This window comes from Saccopteryx leptura, chromosome 1, assembly GCF_036850995.1.
Source record: "Saccopteryx leptura isolate mSacLep1 chromosome 1, mSacLep1_pri_phased_curated, whole genome shotgun sequence".
Classification (NCBI taxonomy): Eukaryota; Metazoa; Chordata; class Mammalia; order Chiroptera; family Emballonuridae; genus Saccopteryx; species Saccopteryx leptura.
Window position 1 is genome coordinate 302894891 of NC_089503.1, and position 23077 is coordinate 302917967.

At 45.3% G+C, this 23077-nt stretch overlaps 1 protein-coding gene across 3 annotated transcripts in view; it reads right to left on the reverse strand.

Moving 5' to 3' along the window:
* ANO2 (anoctamin 2) overlaps positions 1-23077 on the reverse strand; it is a 345301-nt gene that overhangs the window by 296753 nt on the left and 25471 nt on the right. The window contains exon 1 of one of the 3 annotated variants that reach the window (XM_066357527.1): positions 6680-6761. The exons of the other annotated variants lie outside the window; for them this stretch is intronic. Coding sequence (XP_066213624.1) covers positions 6680-6700 — 21 coding nt within the window. The 5' untranslated portion in view covers positions 6701-6761. Of the gene's footprint in view, positions 1-6679; positions 6762-23077 lie in introns of those variants that run through there. 3 annotated transcript variants of the gene reach the window in all.

The window sequence follows — 23077 nt, forward strand, 5'->3', positions numbered from 1 at the left end:
AACTAATATTTTGTGGGAATATTACCTATATCTACAGAGAGCAAAGAAATGCACAGAAATTATCAAGTATTTCTCTCAACTTCCCGGGAATGAGAGAAATAATTCCCACAAATAAATGTGTGTTTGTGTGTGAGGGGGGCAACTGAATGAATCTCAAAGAAATTGAAATTGACACCCTCTAAAACCCTAACTGGCTGGGTCCTGCGTTCTGAGAGAAGAGATCCGAAAGAGAAGAAAATTCTGGACTGAAAAAATAATTCAGGAAGAGATCCACAGAGGGAAAATTCTGATTGAAATAATCCATGATTTTAAGCTCTAAAGAAAATTATAACTGGAGATATAAATTTGGGAACTCTCTTACCATAAAGCTGGCAACAGAAATGTTGGAAATAAAATCAATCATCTTGAGAGTAACTGGAAAATGAGAAAAGAAGAAAGTCTTGAAATGAGATTTAAAGAAGCCCAACATTTGAAAATCAGACAGAACAGAATGGCCCAACCAAGGAGGCTTAGAGGAGGTGGCCAGGGAAGCAGTAGGAAACCCAGGGATGTCTGGAACCAGGGAAGGTCGTGCTACCAACAGGAGGGATGGTCAACTGTGCCCAACGTGGTGAAAGGTTAAGGAAGCTGAGAACTGAAAAAGCGAACCCCTGTTAGGTTTAGCACCAGCTAGACGACCCTTGGTTCTCCACACAAGAGCCTTTGGGGCAGGGTGGTGGGAACAGAGGCAGATCAAAGTAGCTGGACAAAGAGGTTAAAAAAATGGAAATAGTAAGTAAAAATACTTTGATAGTTTATGAGATACTTATTATAAACTGCAGTTATTAAGATAATAAGGTCCTGGGAGTGTCCTTCTCATTGCTAGATGAGATGCTGCCCAACTCATGAATTGCTTAATCAAGCCAATTAGATCTTCAAAAAAAAAACAAAACTAATAATGAGATATTAGGACAAGGATGGTGAAGCAGAGAATGAAATAAATTGGAGAGTCCAGAAAGCAGACACACACACTTGATTTATGATACAAATGATGACGCAGAACAGTGGGGATGGGTGGTTCCTCTCAATAACTAATGCTGGGTACCCTGGGGGTTCATGTGGAGGAAAAATTAGTCTTGACTCACACCTCATGCCACACACACAAATCAAGTTTATGTGGATTGTAGCTCTAAATGGGAAGGGTTAATCAATAAAGGTCTAAAGATAACATTAAAAAAGTCATTCTTGACTTGGATAGGTGACAATTTCTTACACAGAACACAAAAAGCACTAATCATAAAGAAAAAAAAATCAATAAATTGGACTAAAATAAAATTAAGAACCTCTATCCACCAAAAGATACAATTAAAGAGTGAAAAGGAAAGCCATAGAATGAAAGGAGACATTTGCAAAACTTATATTCAATAATGGACCTACACTAAAAAATACATGAAAAACTTTATCAGATCAGTGAGGAAAAGACAGACAACCCATATTTTTGAATGACCAAAAGACTTGAAAAAGAACTTCACAAAAGAGGATACCCAAATGACTGAAAAAGAAAAAAAAAAACCCATATAAACAGGTTTTCATCTCATTAGCCATTAGAGAACGCAAATTAAAACCACACTGAGATATCACCACACCTGTACCAGAATGGCTAAAATTAAAATGGCTGACAATACCAAGTGTTAACAAATGTGTGGAGAAACTGGAACTCTCATACACAGCTTATAGGAAATATAAATTGGTACAAACCCTTTGTAAACTGTTTAGGAGTGTCTACAAACCATAGACCCAGCAATTCCACAACTAAATATATAACCATCAGAAATGCATTCTTCAAAAGATTTGTAAAGGAATAGTCATAGCAACACTATTCTTAATAGCCTAAAACAAGAAACAGCCCTAACTAATGTCATGTCTAACCATAGTAGAATAAATAAGTAAATTGAGGTACATTCAAACAATGAAATAAATACCATTATAGCAATGAATAAACCACTTCTACACACAATTATATAGATTTAAGATTGAACAAAAAAAGCCAGACACAGAAAATATACTGCATGGTTCCATTTACATAAAGTTCAAAAACTGGGGAAAACTCTGAAATAGATCCCAACCTTATCCCATTTCTACAAAATAGGAACAATAATTTCACAATAACCGCTACTTCACAATAATTTTGTTAAGAGAATATAAAAGTCTGGCATGTACGCAGGTGACCACAAATGTTTGTTCCCTTTCTCTTCCCCACTTCCCTAGGGAAGTCGAAGGTTCTTAGAAGAGAGAAACAGCTCTGTCTTGCAAAAAGTTCCAGAAACCAGGGATGCAAAAGTCCCTAGGATTCCAGACACGTGTTCTTAAGACCATGCAGTCTCCTGGCGCGGCATCTGCCAGTCTGCAGGACAGCTAATCCCTCTTCCTCTGCACAGTGGTCACTCAAATCCCTCACACAATTCACATGGGTTTCTGGGTTTCTACATGGTTTGTGTGTGTGTGCTTTTCCTACATGGGGGGGGGGGTCAGTGGGGAGGTGGGGGACACAGCAGCACAATTTTGTGTGCGTGTGTGTGTGTGTGTGTGTGTGTGTGTGTGTTTCAAGCTGCAGCTGTTTATTTCCCTGGATGAACTTTAAAATCACTCTAAATTCATCAGCATTTCTGAGGAAGCCTCCTAACTAGCAGCAACATGTTCAGAACTCAGAAGCCACAGTGGGGTGGAGAAGCCGAGAACTGGGATGGAGCAGGATACATGAGTTCTGTGTTTTGGGGTTTGTTTTTTTTTTGCAGTTCCCTCTGCTGCTCCAGTTCTGACAATCTCTTAGGAGCAGCATCCAACTCTCCTCATTCACATCCTAAAATTTCAATTCAATCTCGGTGCACCAAGAGCCCTGGGAAGCTGGGAGGCTGGGAGGCTGGGAGGCTGAGAGGCTGAGAGGCTGGGAGGCTGGGAGGCTGGGAGGCTCGGTGGCTGGGAGGCTGGGAGGCTTGGAGGCTGAGAGGCTGGGAGGCTGGGAGGCTGGGAGGCTCAGTGGCTGGGAGGCTGGGAGGCTCGCTGGGAGGCTCAGTGGCTCGCTGGGAGGCTCGGTGGCTGGGAGGCTGGGAGGCTTGGAGGCTGAGAGGCTGGGAGGCTGGGAGGCTGGGAGGCTCGGTGGCTGGGAGGCTGGGAGGCTCGCTGGGAGGCTCAGTGGCTCGCTGGGAGGCTCGGTGGCTGGGAGGCTTGGAGGCTGAGAGGCTGGGAGGCTGGGAGGCTGGGAGGCTGGGAGGCTGAGAGGCTGGGAGGCTGGGAGGCTGGGAGGGTGAGAGGCTGGGAGGCTGGGAGGCTTGGAGGCTGAGAGGCTGGGAGGCTGGGAGGCTGGGAGGCTGGGAGGGTGAGAGGCTGGGAGGCTGGGAGGCTGAGAGGCTGGGAGGCTGGGAGGCTTGGAGGCTGAGAGGCTGGGAGGCTGGGAGGCTGGGAGGCTGGGAGGCTCAGTGGCTGGGAGGCTGGGAGGCTCAGTGGCTGGGAGGCTGAGAGGCTGGAGGGCTGGGAGGCTGGGAGGCTGAGAGGCTGGGAGGCTGGGACGCTCAGTGGCTGGGAGGCTGGGAGGCGGAGCCCAACCTCCCCCTCTAGCTCTGGTTCAAGGTAAAGAGTGGGGGAAAGATGACGGCCAGTGGAAGACAGGGTTGTTTGGCTAGGTATCCATTTCTGAGCTGCAGAAACAGTCACGAGGGACTTAACTTCCCATGCCCAGCACTCAGCACCTGTCTAGGGGGCAGGGGAGAGTTTAAAACACTTTTGAAGTTAGTGAATTTCCATAGGTCTCCATCTGTCAAATGAGATGAGTGTCTGACTCTCAGAATCCCAACTCTGGATTTCTGAGTCATCAGAATATTGTAAGTCGGCTTACAATAAAATAAAGTTGGAAAAACGAAAATAAAATAAACTTCCCTTTTCAAAAATGTTTGAGGGCACATTTGCTCTCCCTCTGCATTTACCTGCGGCCCCTGCCATCCTGGCCCAGCCACTTCCTCGGACGGGAAATGGACCCCCAAACCCTTCATCTGGCGCTCGGTCACTTCATCTGCTGAGTATTTCATTAGAACTGGTGATGGCTGTTTGGAAAGAGCCAAGGCCAGGGGGGCAGGAGGCGTCTCCTTGTTCTCAGCTCAGGAGACTAAGAGAACGCCGGACAGCTGGGGCAGGTCTCACTGGAGGTCGTCCCCCTGCTGGCAGCACCTGATGGCTTTCAGCATTCATCAGTTCAGATGTTCTCCTGGGGAGGGCCTGGACTTCAGGTTGGGTGGGGCCCCTCCCAGCAGGGGACCCAGCTCTCCCCATCCCACTGCCTTCATGGTTTGCTTTCTGAAGGCCAGAAATTCACGTTTCCATGCGGAGCAAGCCTGCAGCAGCGGCTGCAAAAGGGACCTGGAGATGTTAGCAAACCCAGGCAGGAAGTAACAACGAGCAGATCCAACCTGGAAAAATGTGGCCGTTGCATCTGGGGACAAATAATCAGAAACACAAATACTCAGGTGGGAGGGAGATGCCTGGAACAGGAAGCAGCCAGACAGCATTTGGAGAGGAGCTTGCAATGTGATCTAGTGACAAGAAATTGCTGGGGGATTCACGAGCTGGATGCACGGAGGTGATACCCCAACAAGAACGAGGAAGGAGCAGGGGTGGAGCCAAGCAGCTGTTCTGTGCCTCCCTAGAGGCTGGGACTATGTGGACCAAGGGGTTGAGATGGCAGCAAGACAGGTTCAAGTCAGACTCTGGAAAGAACCTAGTCACTATGAAGCGTAAGGAGATATTATCAGAGATGATGGGGAAGTGTCTGGGAAGATGTTTGAAGCAATGGGACACCGGAAGCCCATTCCAGAGGCAGGGTCATGGACAAGGCGACCTTCAGACATCTCATGCAGCCCACCAACAGAAGTGATTCTGCAGAAAACAGTGAGCTGACCTGCTTATAGATGTCATAGAAGATAAGAGATGGAAGAACCCAAACCAGCCAAAAATATTAAAATTTAAGAGCTGGAAAAAGTCATGTGATTTGTCCTGAATCTGAGACAAAGCTGGGAAAAGAGCTCCAAACTGTTGATGATCAGACTCTCTCCTCCTCTGGCCCTCAAAGAAGATATTTTCCAGTCCTCCCAATGGCTCCATAGGACATTGGAGCCTCAAAATGAGGCTCCTGAGACAAATCCCCATGGTCATTAGACCCAGCGGGGCCAATCAAATGCATGCCATCTGACCTGTTCCTTCACCAACATATGGTTGTTCTAGAAGGACTGAAGTTAGATCTCAAGAAGAACTTCCCTCGTGTTTTGAGATTCTGCTAGAACAAGTAAGAGGCGATTTATATTCTCGCTTCCTATAGTAGGTTCATAAACTAGGTGGTGCTAAGATTTGTATAGGAAGAGAGAGCCCTTGCGACTAAAGCACAGTAAGAGAGTGCCTTGCTCCAAACAAATTTGAGATTGAAAGTCCAGGTTAGAAAGCAGATAAATTAGGCTGGTTATTCACTTTCAAAAAGGACTCACTGTAGCAAGCTACATTACTTAACATTTGATGAGAATTTTAAAAACATGTGTTCAATACAACAAACTAGACTTCTAGTTCAAACCAGGTTCTAAGGTGGGTGACCTATTCACCAGCCCAACAATTCCAGGTGAGTCTTCCAGGAGGCCATTCAGCCTCCTGAAGGGTGATGTATTTGATACGGGGGGGTCTTAGCTCTTGGGTGAGCTTTCCAGAGACTCTAGAAAGAGAAAGAGAACAAAGCAGTTGTCTTTGTGGGGGGAAGGGACTCTCCAGGGAATCTGAACAGCAAGCAGGTGTTGAAATCTCACACTGGGCCATGAAGCCAGGCCAGCAGAGGAAGAGAGGTAATTAGGATGGGCAAGTGTCTGCAATTTATAGACAGGTACACCTAGAGACCAGAAAAAGACAAAAGTGTTTTAGGAATCTTTGGACCTGGGATTAAGGAACTTGAATACCAACTAACACGGCTTCTGACACATGCCTTTCATCAGGCACTGCTCTAGGCGTTTGGACGTGTGTTATCTCATTGGATCATTTGCTTCCCTAGCCAATGTTAAGTACCCATGGTGTGCCAGGCTTGTTCGAAACAACTCAAACAGACCAGATAAGACTGAGTAATTGGAGACCTCCTATGATTGGCCCAAGGTGGTATGTCACTTGGTGGCCGAGCTGGGGTTCGGATTCAGTCCGGCATTCCAACTTTGCTTCACATCAGAACTTTCTCCTTCAGGAAACCCTCCGGCCCCGCCCCTCTTGGTTCTAGTCATTATAGCAAAACAGTCAGAAAGTGTACAGACATATATGTATGCAGACAAGGACTGTGCAGGTGATTTGCAATTACCCAGACTGGTGGAGGTGAGTGTTAACACAGATAAATGACAGCCCTTTGGTCCTGGAGGGGATGACACTGTGTTTGAGGGAGGAAGATCCCACCCAGCATGTCTGTCTGATTCAGCTTGGCTTAGGCTAAGATTAATGACTGAATTAGGTTCCGTTTCCTGCGCATCCTAACAGCAGGAGAGAATGACCCAGAATGCAAGAGGCTGTTAGCAGATTAACTATTCACCCTCCATAAGGAGCCATACATGAAATAAACCTGCACATTTACAGGGGTCATCCTGCGTGACCCTGAGAAATCGTTTGCCTTCTTTTTCCTTCATTAAACACTAACCTCTCCAAACGTGCTGACCATATATCATCAACCTCCTCTTTCAGAAGCCTCCGCATATAAGGGGCGCTCCATCCCAAATGTTGCCTGGCTGTTACAGCATTAGGCTCCAATGTAAGCGGCTTACGACAGCTGGAGTAAAGGAAGGAGGGAGGCCCGTGTGGGGCCATGGGGGAAAGGAAAGAGCCAATATGGTGTGATTTCCAGAGCCCTGTTCTGTCTGCTGGTGCCTAATACACCACCATTTGCCTGAAGCTTTGATCCCTATTAAAAACGCAACAGTAGCAAAGCAGAGTTCTGCTGAAGGGTCTGAGTGAAATGCCTCAGGGATGTGCGAAGGAAGAAGTGATGGGAAAAGCAGGTGGGGAGAAGAAGCCGCAGAAGAGGGGGCTGCACACACCAAGACAGACACCTCCTGGCCCCATCGTCATCCCTCCCCATACCTCCGGACAGGACCGTCCCAGCCCTGCTCCCAGGGAGAGCCGGCATTCCACGCTGGCTCGCTGTCCTCCGTGATGGAGCCCTAAGGTGGCTCTGGACACCACCCTGCCCCCGGTACTCTCTCCAATTCTTGTTGTGTCTTCCTCCAGCTCCACCCTCCTGGGAACCCCTGCCACCTCTGACCCCTGCCTGCTGGCTGCAGACCCATCGGCTGTCTCAGAGGCAGTGTGGGGAAGATTGACTCCTGCCACCAACACAGCCCATGAGTAATAAGAAGGCACCTGCAGGAATCCAGCTATTACTCAACCCACAACCTCTGACCTAAGCGAAGAGGGAAAATCGGGGTGGGGATAACAGGGGACAAAGGTGGGTAGAGAATACTCTCAAGTTCAGAGGCTCCCTTCTCTCCTGAACCTGCTTTAGCTGCTGACCCCGCCAGCGATAAGAGTAAGAACTCCCCATTCTCCATACCACGCTCAGAGGGCAGAAACATTACCCTGGAGAGGTGGGACAGTGCAGTGACTAAGCTCAAACTCAGGGTCTCAATCCCTACTGGCACCAGCTGTTTGACCTTGACCAAGTTATATAACCTCAGTTTTCTTATCTACAAAACAGGGGTAGTCATAGACTCTATAGGGTTGTTATAAGGATTAAATGAGTTATTCTATGTACCTAGCACAGTAGAAGTGTTTGTTGTCATTACTAACATTTTCAAAGGCAACAGTGAGATGCTCAGGGAAGGAGGGCCCAGAGTCCGGAAGCCTCCCTGGCAGGAGGGAGAGCACAGTATTCCTGGTCACACTGAGCAGGAGATTCCTGGTGACTGGATGAAAGCAGGGTCCCAGTGCCAGAGAAGCCTTCAGGAGACTGCCATTACATGGTTTCTCACATACTGTCCATAGAAACAGTGACTGCATCTTTGCCTGGAGTATTTTTTTTTTTTTACAGAGTCAGAGAGAGGGACAGACAGGGACAGACAGGAAGGGAGAGAGATGAGAAGCATCAATTCTTCGTTGCAGCACCTTCGTTGTTCAGTGATTGCTTTCTCATATGTGCCTTGCCGGGTGTGTGTGTGGGGGGGGGGGTAGGGGAGCTACAGGCTACAGCAGAGCAAGTGACCCCTTGCTCAAGCCAGCAACCTTGGGCTTTAAGCCAGTGACCTTTGGGCTCAAGCCAGTGACCATGGGTCATGTCTATGAGCCCATGCTCAAGCCAGCGACCTTGGGCTCAAGCTGGTGAGCTTTGCTCAAACCAGATGAGCCCGCGCTCAAACCGGCGACCTTCGGATCTCGAACCTGGATCCTTGCCAACACTCCATCTGTTGCACCATCGCTGGGTCAGGCACCTGGAGGATTGTTTAAACTGCATCTTGGAGACCAGCCTGGCATCAACACAAACATCACCAAGTCCATAACAACACCAATCATCTTGGGCTGTGGAGTTTGCCCAACAGTATGGGGCTGGAGGGTGCTAAAAGTAAGGAGAGAGAGCCAGAGAGGAAGGGTAGGAAGACGGGGAAACTGCCAACCACTCCCAGGACTCAGCCTCTTCTCCCAGCAGTCACTGAAACCTCCTCAACACTGGGTCAGAGGGCAGACTCTGAGGTTACAGGTTTACTGTACAGGTCTCCACACACACACACACACACACACACACACACACACACACACACACGGAGCCCATCTCCCTCCCTCTCTCTCCCTCTTTCTCTCCCTCCCTCCCTCTCCCACCCTTAGTTTTTACTCCCCTGGGCCCTCTCCTCAGGGTGGGTGGCTCTGAGGGGCTGCAGGTTGCTATGGTGTTTCCTTCACTGGTTGGGAAAGGAGATGGAAGAACCAAAGGCAGAGCTGCGACCAAAGAGGTAGGAATGGGAGAGGACCCAGGTGGAGAGAAAGCCGAGAGTCCAGGCCGCCGTGTGAGGGGGTCGGGCTGGGAGAGGCGCAGGTTCATCTCCTCTGAGAGCCTTCCCTGCCAGCTCTGTGGATGGCTCCTCCCGTGAACAACTCTGCATGTATTGTCCTTGCATGTATTATATTTTGAATCAATTCAACAAACATTGTTGAGTATCTACTATGTGCTAGACACTGCACACACAAGAAAATAAAGAAGACAACACAATTCCTGTTCTCCAAGTTTTCAATCTATCAGGGGACAGGTGAAGTTCCAGAGGGTGCCCTGTTCTGGTGATGTTGCCCAAGTTAGAAACTAGGAGCATGAGATGTGGATATAACAGAGCATTACATAGTATTTTAAATAATGAGAAAGAATCTTTGCAATTATTTTGCAAAGATAAAGCCTCAGTTTGATGTCAATATGTCTTCAACCACTCTGGTTAAGCTTCCTCCTTTTTTTAAAATTTTCGATTATTTTTTTAATTGAGGAATAACTGACATGCAGTATCATATTGGTTTCATTTGTACCACATAATAAGCTTCCTTATCAACAGAGAACGAGCAGCTCCCCCACCCCCCAGCCTGGGACCTTCTATAGCCAATGGTATCTAGCCAGAAATGAATGCTGGTGTTTTATTTCTAGTGTGGTATATTTTTGTAGTTACTATTTACTTCTTGGCCAATGATATTGGTTCTCCACTTCTGATAATAATATATTTTCTTTCAAAATAAATTTAAGTTTAAAAAGTGAGCTAACTTGGCAAAAATATTCAGCGACTAACAGTATAACTAAGAAATGCCTATGCCTAAAATCATGAAACTGGTAAGCAGTGGTATTCAAAATCATGACCATGGTATTGAAATAATTGAAATTGTGAGAACTTTTACAAAAAGAATCCACAAAAGAAGCAATCAGAACATGTGACTGTGAATGTATCTCATTTCCCAACTAGAAGTAAAATCCCACACCTCCTTCCTTTGGAGTGGCTTAATCCACAGTTAAACCAGTGGTGCAATTCAAATAATTTAACAACCAGTTCTCTGTCCTAATGAACGTGTTAAGTATCAATATAAAAAAAAGATATACAGAAAGGTAGTTTATTATTTCATGCATTTAATACTTAAATAAGAACAATAAAAGAGGGACACAAAACTAGATTATGTTATAAGAAAGAGTTTTAAAATATTAATAAAAAATATTAAATAATACCTGACAGAAAACAATAAAACTATTATTTAAGATATTGCCACTGACAGCTTGTCACTCCCCAGTTGTTTGGCACTTTTTTCTTTACGTTACATGTTTGTTTACTAAAGTGACAAATGCAAGGGAGTTAAAAATGTAGTACTTCGTCAAAGGTATAATGAGTTTTATGAAATGAATAAATAAATATTACAAGCATAGTTCCGGGAAATTATTTTCACCTATGGACAGAATGAACATTACTAAGGGGCTTAGAATACACTGTTGCGCAGATGAACATTAAAAAAGAGTAAGGAATGTAAATTTATGATATCCACATTGGGCGGCTGCCTAGGTGCCCACCTTAGAGAGAACCCCGATTACAAGTGCCATTCTAACAATCGGTTCACCGAACTCAACAAAAAATTAGGTATCAGTTCTGCCAAACTGGTACAAACTGGCTGAATCCCACCACTGAATTAAACACGTTATTTCATTCATAAAATGGGAAGGAAATTTAACTCAGTTCATAGGCAGTATAAAATATTGGAACATTAAAGCAAAATGCAGACAGATGAGAGAGACCACTTGGACCCTCTGGCCAAGAGGATAAATTCAAAGCAAGAAGGAACTCCACACCATTCCCACAAAGATTTGCAGAACTGGCACTTCATTTTATGACATCTTCCTGTGGAAGGTGTTGGCAACACATCTCAGATAAGAAATAGACCCACCGTGGCTAAGGGACTTGCTTAAAGGCACACATCAGGAAGTCCTACTTATTTCCCTCCACACACGAAGTTGTTCCCACTATGTCCTGTTACTGGGGAAGTTCAGGTGACGGGCAGGAAGTAACTCCCCCTGCTGGTCACTGGTGTTCTAAACATTCTGCTAGCAGAGCTGGGACCCCCTCAGACCTTACTCACGGGTTGTGGCCCAAATTGTTCTAAAGTTGTCCTTTTCAACTCCTCAGAGCACAGTGGGGACAGTACACAGCAGCACACACAGGGCCATAACCATGTGCCAGGAGTCAGCAGCCAACCCATTCATACCCTGAGAGCCCCATGGCTTCAGCTCCTTTGGGGCTTCCTATAGCTGCACTTGAGAAAGAAGATACAACAGAACAGCACACCATCCAACTCTACTTCTGCTGACTTCCTGTTCCTGAAAAGATACTGAAACCCCACATGGCCTCTCTGAAGCCTGGCAAGCCTGGACTCTCTAAAGGCCTGTGGAGGAGCTGAGTGTAAGTTCCCCCACCTGGGAAGAGCTGCAAGACAAGGGAGAAACACAGCTTTGGCTAAAACATCCACAGCCAGGCCCTGGCTGGTTAGCTCAGTCGCTTAAGAGCATCATCCCAAAATGACAATGTTGCGAGTTCGATCCCCAGTCAGGGCACACATGGGAAGCAACCAATGAATGCACGACTGAGTGGAACAACAAATTAATGCTTCCCTTCCCCCTCCCCTCTCTCTTCCTTCCTCTCTCTGTCTCTCTGAAACAATAAATCAAAAGAAATTAAGCCCTGGCCAGATAGCTCAGTTGGTTGGAGCATCATCTCAGAGTACAGAGGTTGCTGGTTCAATTTACCTGCCAGGGCACATACAGGAGCAGCTTGATGTCCCCATCTCTCTCTCCCTGCCTCTCTCAAAAAAATAAAAATAAATAAAACAATCACCAGCCAGACCCACCCTGCTCCTCGGCACCTGGCAGGGAGGGATCCCCTAGCAGAAACTCAACAAGATAGTTATGAAAATATCGTTGGTCACCTGGTCCAGGCCCACACCAACCCCCTGGACTGTTGAGATGAACAGGCAGGCTGTCTGCTGCCCATGGTAGGGTGGCATGCAGCAAATGAGATTTCCAAAGCAGTAATACGCAAGGGACAGTGAGCACATTCCGGAAGCCATCAGAATGGACCCAGTGTTCCCATAGATGGCAGTTTCCATGACTCTTCTTGGGTGATTCATAAACACTCTGGCCATAGCTGCGCTCCTGGGCAAATCACGAGAAATGGCAAGATAGGAAGGCAGGGTCTCCACAGTGCACTGTCCACTTCAGAAGACAGTGACACAGCTAACTGCCCTGCCAGCAATTCTTCCTTTTGCTTTCACTGTACTTACGGTCACAGTGCACAGAACAGGGAAGTCTGGGAACATACCACACATTGCTTTTGTCTGTAGCCTGAATGCAAACCGGAGCGTTATCTGCCCTGGAGAAAGGTCATCGCTCCACTCGGACTCGCCAATCTACTCATCCTTTGCTCATCTAAAACAAAGGTCAGCCTTCCTGGCAGAATGTATCACAAATGTTCAGGAATGTCCCAGCAGGCAGGGGCCTTGGGGACCCACAGGAACTGATCAGCACCCCCAGGCCACAGTCATCTCTACAGAACCTTTCACAAAGGTCCTTAAAATACCAGCATGCTTAACTCCAACATTCAAAGGAGGCACAATCTCAGTTCAAGAATCCTTAAGATAAGCAACAGAAAATCAGAAATGAAACTAGGTTGCGACATGAAATATGATTGGCCAATTCTAAGTTTTCCCATGAATAACCCTTTTCCTTCTTATCCACTTCCTTTGCTCTCAATAAGTACTTACTGACAGACCAGGAATAATAGCTCCCAAAAGTTTAAGGAAAAGATATATAAGAACAAATTTAAATTGAAAAAATTATCTTTATCAATGCAATTTTTCTGTACATCGAGAAAACTATCAATTTTTATTACAGCATAGACTGTCTCAGTCTAAGTCAGTGGTTCTCAAAGTGTGTGCCAGGGCATGCTGGTGTGCCCTAGAAGATTTCCAGGTGTGCCTTATGGTATTCCAGAGAAATAGGTGCCTGTTGGGGACCAAAAAACCAACAGGGTTTTTGGAGTTTAGATTTTGGGGGGACAGAGGTGTGGGGAATTGGCTGTAAGCTGACAGTCTGCCCAACTCCCCACCTCACTTGCCTGATTAGGTTGCAAAAGGCTGTTAAGCTGTGGTGCTGGATTGTTTACACTACCCCCATGTTCCCAGAAAGACTGGAGGCAAGTTTCTTCTATTCTTTGTTTGGTGTCAAGTTAAGATGATATGTATGGTGGGGTTTTCTGCACTTGGTAAAAATTCTTGGGTTGCCTTGGAAACACAATCAAAGATCTCATTGATTTGCTAATGGCCCACTTTGCCTTATAAATAAGGCAATATCAGTTTTTGGGTGTGCTTTGTTCTTGCCAGCAGCAATGACAGGCAACCTCTTGACCCTGTATTTTCTTAATTCCGCACTGTTTCCACTCAGGACCTAGAATTACTATCTGCACTGGTTCGCGGCATGTGCCTAGATATAAAAATAAATATAGTTACTCTATTATACCATTTCATTAGGATATACTGCTCTTTTTGTTAACACATCATTATTATAAACACATCATTATATTATTTTTAGATAAATACACCCAAATAAACTGGATAGATTTCTCAAAAAGAAGCATGATATTGAAGAATCCAATTCTGGAAGTGAGCAAAAGTTAAGTGTAAATAAAATAGGACTTGAAGGCTGACGGGCAGAATTTAATTTATAGCATTTTCCATCACTTAACACTGAACAATACAATTGGATTAGAAACCCATTCATGGAAACTTCAAGTGATTTTGTTTAACATTAACAGAAGAAGAACTGGCAGCTATATCTACGTGTCGTGGATTGATGATTAAACATAAGAAATTGTCTCTTGAAGCCTTTTGGATTTCTATAAAAAGAAGAATATGTGGCAATATCTAAAAAAGCTTTGAACATTTTATTACAATTTTCAACATCCTATTTATGTGAATTAGGATTTTCTACTCTCAACACAATTGAGAGTAAAAAGAGAAGAATTCTTCAATGGATTAATTAGAAAATGAGAGTTTCCCTTTCAAATATATGCCCAAGCATTGAAGAAATCGCTAGAACACATCAGGCTTATGTTTCTCATGAACACAAGAATGAAAAAAACCACATTTGCACCAGGACCTGCCAAATTTACTAAATCTTACTAAGAATGTATCTATATACATAAAAAGATAACTTTTTTGTCGTTTTTTTTTTAAACTCTCTTTTTTTTATGAATTCTAAAAAGCATAACTCAAAAAATGTAACATAAAAATGTTTTTAATGTCAGGAGAAATTTAATTTTGTTGTATTTATTTCATTTAATTGTCATAAAAGCACGCTTGGACTTTATTTCTTTTCTTTAATATTTGACTTAATTATTATAGCATATTTCTCAGAAATTTGTAAATAGTGCGCCTACAAGTATTTGTAGGATTTTAAATGCGCCTTGACTTCAAAATATTTGAGAACCACTGGTCTAAGTCATGGGAAACCAGGCCTTTCAGGTATACAGTCTGAGAATCCCTGATTTTGCCCAAACTTCTCCTTTTTCAGACAGGGAAATTGAGGTCCAGGAGGAAGCCAATTAGTGGCAGCATGGGACCTAGCACCCAGGTCTTCTGGCACTCTCTACATTATTTCTTTCTTGGGGTCAAGTCCACTATGGACAGAACAACACAGTGTCAAAGGCAAATAGCCATATAAGCCCCAAGCAGCATGTATGGGTCTAGCTGATGTCACAGCTGGACATAGTCAACATGCCCACAAATCATGCTCCTGCCTCAAGGCTCCTCAGAACTCTTCTCTGAGCCAGCTGGTTTCCCGAGAACAGGTGGCGGGTGTCCCAGTCTGGTCACCACACAGCAGACATGCAGGACAGCCCACTCACAGCCTGGGTCTTTCCTTATGCTTTATGGCTATTTTCAGGGGTTCATAATCTTCTTTGGGCCATGATGCCACAGGACAGTCAAATGAAATTGATGGACCCCTTCTTAGAATGTTTTTAAATGCATAAAATAATCATACAGGGTAATAAAAAATATGGGTATATATAGAAATACAGTTATCGAAATATTCATACATCAGTATGTGATACAGTAATATACGTGCTTCTTTATCAGGACATTAAATAGCGAGACCTAGAGCACATCTAAAAATTGCCATAATTCCAAAGTAGTGATAACTGTAAATGCTTTTGGATGTATGTGCAACGGTTGTAGTGTAATATGAATCCACGTGTGATTACTATGGGTGACAAATTTGCAGGAACTCATAGTAACACAGTTTTGTGCTTGTCTCCTCAATTGAAGTACATGCTACATTTCAGTTAAGTGTTGGTGAAAATAAAGTACAATTTTCTACCATCCAAGTCTATGAATTCTACCCTTGAACTGTATTCACAAAATCCACAAAGTTTAAGAAGCCCTGATGCTGCCACACATTCCCAGGACTTATCAGGTGTAAGGTCTTATCCTGTCTGCAGTGAAGAACAAGGGACGCTTAAGGCTGCCCCAGAACCATCCCTACCACCTATCAAGTAACAGATATGACCACTGGGAATCTCTAGACCTCTAGGTTCAGATAAAGATCCTGCCACATGCAACACACACTTCAGCTAAGCCTTGCAAACATGCACAGTCCTAACCGCATCTCCGCTCATAGAAGGTGAATCCTTCTCGGAGACCCAGTAAGAGTAGGAGACAAAGCCCACTCACTGCTGCCAGGACCCTGAGCATCTGGGGCCAGGGAGAGGGAAGGTGATTTAGCCAAGAGATTCGAGGCACAGGTAAGACTTCTCCAAACCACCCAGACCATCAGTCACTCTTCCAGAACTCTCTTCCCACCCCTGTTACTGCACTTTAGCCTTCACTGTGTGACTCTCTTGTGGTCAGGTTAACCTTCCCTAACTGACTATGAGCTCCCTGAAGGCAGGGACCACATCTTAGTCACCTCTGGGTCGTCATTTCTTGGCCCAAGACATGTCATCTGTAGGTGCTCAGTAAATGCCTGCTAAATGAGAGGCAGGAGAAAAGAGGATCAGAAACAGAGCCTAGAAGGTCTCCCCTGGCAGCTGCTTTCTCCATGTTTGTCTAGAAGCCCAAAACATCTGCACTGTCATGAAGAGGAATGATTAGCAGGGTAGAGATGAACTGACCATTATCCAGACCATCGCTTCACCAAATGCAGAAATTGATACAAAGGATCATATGAAGTGAATGGTACCCAAGATATTTAATAGCATATTGTTAAGTCAGAACAGATACCAGCCATGGACACGCTGACAGTCATACCAGAAGCATTATTAGTCTCATGGGAAGATAATAAGCTAACTACAAAGAAAGCAGGCTTAACAGAAGGAAGTTAGCTCGTCCTGACTTATTTGTTTGCATCAACTCTCTAAATCAATATTTCATTTCCTTCAAGTATTAATTAGCAGCATGAGCTTGTACAAGTCACATCCAGTTCCTGCTCTCTGATGGACTTGAAAGAAATTTTAAGCCCTTCTAGCCCTATCATCCCATGATCCTTGTTGGGCAAATGAGTTTGTAAAATTTGTACTTTTTGAGTTTGCTCACTTTTATTGTTACAAAATAGCATTGGGCAGTGCCAAGTACATGTGGTCTGTGGAACTGCGAATTACCTTTCTGTTTGGGAAGGGCGATTGTTTTGCTAATGTTTGCTGGAGGAGGGGGCTTTGTGGGCCCGGCCAGTTTTTGCAGGGAGAGCAGAGAGAATGCAGAGTGCTGAAGAAAGAAGCCATGTTTGCAGAGAGAAGGAATGCAGCTGTGGAGAGCTGAGGGGCTTTGCGAGCTCCACTGAGTCTGGTGGGGCTTTGATTCTAGGAGGAACTGAAGAAGATTCTCCTGGTTGTGGAGCCAGAGAATGTGTCAGGGTTTTGGGAGCCACTGAATGAGAGGGAAGAGGTCTTCCCTGTGTGTTTGCTCGTCAGCCGGTGCGAGACTTTAATAAAGGAATGGCCTACCATTTTTTGGCTCCACTATTTCTTTACCATCTGCCCGAATTCAATGAGAACCTGCATGTGAATGGCCGTGACTGTGGCAGCCCTTGGCCTTACAATCCCATTTTCTCATACCTCACAGGTTTTTTCTGCTAACAAAAACCCAGAAACACCAACAGCCAGTGGAGGTGGTGCCCAGGCCAGAAGTCCTTAGCCAGGCCTATTACTGATCCTTGCCCTCTGCTACTACAGCACAAGATTGGCAAATAATCCAAACCCAGAACCTCTTTCCAGCCCCTTTTGAGGCATCCCAGAGACGACCAGAAGCCTTTGTCAAGAGATGAAGGAAAGCTACCAGACATGAAGGCCTTGAGAAGGAGCCACACCCAGCTCCCTGCTGACAGATAACATGGCTACTCAGCTGCCCTCCTGAGAACAATGCAGGCCCAAAGGAGGAAGAAGGGCTCAAAACAGAACATTCTCATCCCCCACTCTAAGGTTGTAGTTAATTTGTTTGCTAGTCTCTCTCTTAATGGCTTCCTGGCCTTTACTTTGTGTTGGGCAAACAAGTTTGTAACAGGTTTGCTCACTTATATTTTGCCTTGCTGTTGCACTGGCGCTGGGCAGCGCCCTGTGTGTGTTATCTGTGGAAGGCTGCGGTGCTTGTGCTCAGGGCCGCAGATTGCAAATCGTGGACTGCCTGCTGCAGCCGTGGGGAGGGGCGATTGTTTGCTACTGTTTGCTGCAGAAGGGGTTTTTCCCCCAGCCGGTTTTTGCTGGAGTGCAGAGAGAGAGTCCAGAGAGAGAGAGAGAGAGAGAGAGAGCTGAGGAGCTTGGGGAACCCAGATTGGGGCCCAGCTTGTTTGGCTGAGGAATGCTGTTTTGCTTGTGGGGTCCTGTGAGTCCAGAGGGAGAAAGGAAAGTGGTCTTCCCTGCCTGTTTGCTTGTCTGCTATTATGAGACTATAATGAACAAAATGGCCCACCATTTTCTAACTCCACTGTTCCTTTACCATCTGCCCGAATTCAATGGGAACCTGCATGACTAAGGCCTCTGCCACCACCCCTACACTTGGAAATGTAGCAAAAAGTTTACCTTTGCATGAATGTCAGGAAAAGCTTACATTGGGGAGGGACCTGACAATCATGGGAGTTTAAATCACAATAGTTGTTTGTAAAAGCCTAGCCACAGGATTCACTGTGAAAAGTTAAAGCCTGTAAATCAGGGGTCGGGAACCTTTTTGGCTGAGAGAGCCATGAACGAACCATATTTTAAAATATAATTCCGTGAGAGCCATACAACGACCCGTGTACATTACGCATTATCCAATAAAAATTTGGTGTTGTCCCGGAGGACAGCTGTGATTGGCTCCAGCCACCTGCAACCGTGAACATGAGCGGTAGGAAATGAATGGATTGTAATATATGAGAATGTTTTATATTTTTAATGTTATTATTTTTATTTATTAAAGATTTGTCTGCGAGCCAGATGCAGCCTTCAAAAGAGCCACATCTGGCTCGTGAGCTATAGGTTCCCGACCCCTGCTGTTAATTAATCAGAAACTTATATAATGAATCCTAAATCTTTACTTTGTAGCCTAAAGAAAACAGAGTCCCTGTGAAAATTTTCACAGATAATTCCCAGAAGCACTAGGACCCAGTTGTTCCTGGGAGATACCTGCCCCCAGCTGTCTTGAAGATTTACCACGGACACCAGATAGGACCACGCTGATTAGGCCTGTGCTACCTCAGAAAAAAACTTGTAGAGGTGTTGCTGCAGCTGAATCCCCCTCCTCCAGCTCATCATCAAGTCAGTACCAAGGCCTTAAATCAAAATATGCTAATCTGCCCCTAGCCTCTATAGCTACCACTTCCTCCCACAGCTCACCCTTTGTTAGTCTCAAACTGCTTGCACCCAGGCGTTTTTAAAATAAATTTTCCTCCTGGAACACACTAGCCGCGTGTTTTCAGTTCAACCCGCTGTTTCTGCCTTTCACCTGCCACCTCTAGTTAAACCCTCGGACTGCTTTTTGCTCCACCCAATGCCCAATTTCTTTCATAACCTGGGCAGTGCTATCTCCAAGGCTGGTTGCCTGTGTAGCCCACACAGCACCCCTGGAGAGTCATTTTAAAAGACTAAGAGCAGCAGGAGTTCGAGGCCCTGCCCTGCTCCTCACCAGCTTCACAAGGAAACAATAGCTGCTTAACAACCTCGGTGGGTTTGCCATGAGGGTCAAGTGAGAATATTGACTGTTAATTTTTTAATAGAAAACTCTTTGAAAAAAGGAAATAGATACTGACCCGGGTTTGGGGTGCCTGACTTCCCTACCTTGCCTCTCCCTGTATCCCCACCCCCAGACTTCCTCGAGAAATCCCTCAGAGACCAAGTCCAACCGGCCTGCAGGGGTTCTGCTCTGCTCCGCTGCTGCCCTGAGGGCAGGGGCTGTCTTTGTTGTGGTTCCCTAAAAACCCCTTGGGGTAGGAAAGAATGGCAGGTGAGAAGCCCAAGGCTCCAGCCTGCTGCTTCGGGGTGGGGGCAAGCGGGATAAGAACATTCCCAAAGCCCTGGGGAAATCATTGCATTTTCCTGCCATTAGCACAAATCAACATCAGTGTGACTGTTACCCATACTCCCAGGCATAACAGCCATCACCAGGAAACAGTAAGGACTGTGGCATCATTAAATCCCACATTCATATTTTCCCTGCATTTGTGGTAGCCTTTCCTAAAAACGCAGACCCCTATCCCATTCCTTAGGAGGAAATAGACTAATTTTATCACGGAGTCACCAAGGGTATGAGGACCCCCGCCCCATAGAAATACACTGGTCCCTTCATTCCAGGGCCCACCAACCCACTCTCAATGTCTGCGGCAAAGCCACGGACAGGAAGACCTCCGAGGATACTGTCACCCTAGAAAGCTGAACAGCAAGGTTTTCCTAAGGATCAGGAAATTTCCCCAGTTCTCGTTTTCCCTGCAGAGCAAGGTCTGCGAGTTTTGCGAAGACAAGCTCTACACAGGTAAGCAAGGAGACGGCAGCCGTGGAGCCGATCTCCACACAGGTGGCCCCCGCCTGCCCGAATCAGCAGTGAAGATGCAGGTGTCGTCTCTGTCCCCCATAGGCATCTCCAGCGATGTCTTTAAATGAAATTCTAATCAAATGGCCAAACATCAGAAAACATATAGGCAAAGTGTGGTTTAGTCAGCTGCACACAAAATAAAAAAGTGAAGCACCAAATGGAAGATAAGCACCAATTATCATCCTGCCTAAAGCATGCCCAGTAGCAACTAATGTCGGAGATGAATTCTGCAATACTCAGAGAGTTGGGCGGATGCAAAATTCCCTTGATCTGTAAGGTTGAGTGAGTCGTTTTTAATGGGTCTCCAATAGGAATCCATTTTCTCTTCAATTATCTTAAATTCGAAGTGAAACCAGAGCCTAAAAAAGCAGCCCAACCCAGAACTGAGCAGGTGGGGCCACTGCACCTGCTCCCCACTGGCCACCAGCTGCAGTCAAGCAATGCCCCTGCTCCTGTGAGGTTCCGGTTCTAAGACTGTGCTCAAGGCCAGAGGCTGAGTGAGCATCCTGACACGGAGAAGAGTTGTTCAGATCCCAACAGGCTCCAGCTAAATGAAGCTCTAACCAGCATTTACCAACATGGCCTTGGGTGGGGTTGGGGGACAGAGAAGATCATGGACCGCTGGCCCTGAAGGAGGTGACAAGTCATTCTCAATCTTGTTGGGGTGGCACGCAGTTGAGGGCAACCTGCATGTCCATTACCATTATGGGAGTAGCGAGGCAAATTGTGGTGATTGCAAACTGCTCGTTCATTAGAAAAAGAAATGGGTTAGATGCACATGCAAAATATGAATGGTCTGAAAAATAAAGTGCTGAGAGAAAAGAAAAGTGGAAAACAGAATGAGCTATAAAATAGAGTACTTATATAAATTCAAAATGCATACAGTGCCGTGAAACTGTCACCGCCAAGAAGAGCCTAAGGAGCCATGATGACTAAACGTAATGTGGTGTCCAGAATAGCACCTTGGGACAGAAACAGGACAACAGGTAAAAACTAAGGAAATCCGAAAAAAATGTATAGATTTTTGTTAATGATAACACTGGGAAAATTTATTTTTCATTTTCTGTTGCACGAGGTTTTAGACCTGTTTCTATATATTTCTGCATTGCTGATTCCAAATCTGAAATCCGTTTTTTGGTGCATGCTCTAGTTTTTATGCAATGTTAATTTCTTTTTGTTACAGTTAATGGCATACATTGGTTTTTAAATTGGAGTTAAAGGGCAATGACTCTTGGATTGAACATAACCACAAGGCAATTAATGTTTTACAAACATCACTTTTACATAATTGTAGTTGTTTTTAAATGTAAAAAATTATTATCTGATAAAAACACCCTCTTGGCCCTGGCCGGTTGGCTCAGTGGTAGAGCATTGGCCTGGCGTGCAGGGGTCCCAGGTTCGATTCCTGGCCAGGGCACACAGGAGAAGTGCCCAACTGCTTCTCCACCCCTCCCCCTCTCCTTCCTCTCTGTCTCTCTCTTCCCCTCCCGCAGCGAGGCTCCATTGGAGCAAGGATGGCCCAGGCGCTGGGGATGGCTCCTTGGCCTCTGCCCTAGGCGCTAGAGTGGCTCTGGTCACGGCAGAGCGACGCCCCGGAGGGGCAGAGCATCGCCCCCTGGTGGGCAGAGCGTCGCCCCCTGGTGGGCGTGCCAGGTGGATCCCTGTCGGGCGCATGCGGGAGTCTGTCTGACTGTCTCTCCCCATTTCCAGCTTCAGAAAAATGCAAACAAAACAAAACAAAACAACAAAAAACACCCTCTTATTTTGTTTTAAGATTGAATCATCGCTTCTTCGAGTAGGCGGAAATGTAAGAATAGTCCTGACACCTTCTGTTATATATGTGGCTGTTACACACTTCAACGTCAAAGGCACAATATTTTATCATTTGTGACACGTGCATATATTGCCTATTTTCAAGTTCCTCTTGGCGATCAAGACAAGAATTGGGCTCCTCATATTGTGTGTCATAATTGTGAGGAAATGCTTCGTGACTGGACAAAATGAAAATGCAAAGGAATGCCTTTTGGTATTTCCATAGTTTGGCGTGAACCTAAGGACCACAGCAGTGACTGTTATTTCTGTCTGATCCATACAAAGGGCACTGGCAAGAAAAAATGGCATATGATCGCATATCCTAATATTCCTTCAGCAATACAACCTATCCCACACTCTGAGACACTCCCGGTTCCAGTTTTCAATGGTTTTATTTCTTCTAAGGATGAAGAAAGTGAACATAGTGATCAGGTGTATTTTGAAAAGATGCATGAGGAAATGGTTGTAGAATCTGAAGGGTCTTCTTTTGATGCCAAGCAGTCATTAACCCCTCAGCAGTTTAGCCAACCTGAATTGAATGACTTAGTAAGAATGACATAAAAATTGTCCTCGACTTTTTGAAGTATGACTGGATCATTTGTGAGGATCTTAAAATGATAAATTTCCTGCTAGGACAACAGAGAGGTTTTACAAAGTATCCTTGCTTTCTGTGTTTGTGGGACAGCCGAGCTCAGGAGAAACACTAGACACAGAAGGAGTGGCCGAAACGTGAAGCTCTGGAAGTCGGGATGCAAAATATTGTGAATGAACCTGTAGTTAACTGAGACAGGATCATTTTTTCCCCACTTCACACTTGGCTTAATGAAGCAGTTTGTTCAGGCTTTGAATAGAGAAAGTGAATGCTTTCAACATATTATTTCCTCTTTTCCTGCCTTGTCTTTTGAGAAGATAAAAGCAGGTGTATTTGATGGACCTCAAATTTGAACTCTCATACGTGAGGAAGAATTTGCCAAGAAGATGAATAAGGAGGAGAAAGCAGCATGGCTGTCGTCTTTTGTGGCAGTTACAAAGAACTTCCTTGGCAACAAAAAAGCAGAAAACTATGAACTTCTGGTTCAAAGGATGCTGTTGGCTTTCCGCTACATTGGATGTAACATGAGTGTTAAGATTCACTTCTTGAACAGTCACCTTGAGAAGTTTTCCGAAAATCTTGGAGCTG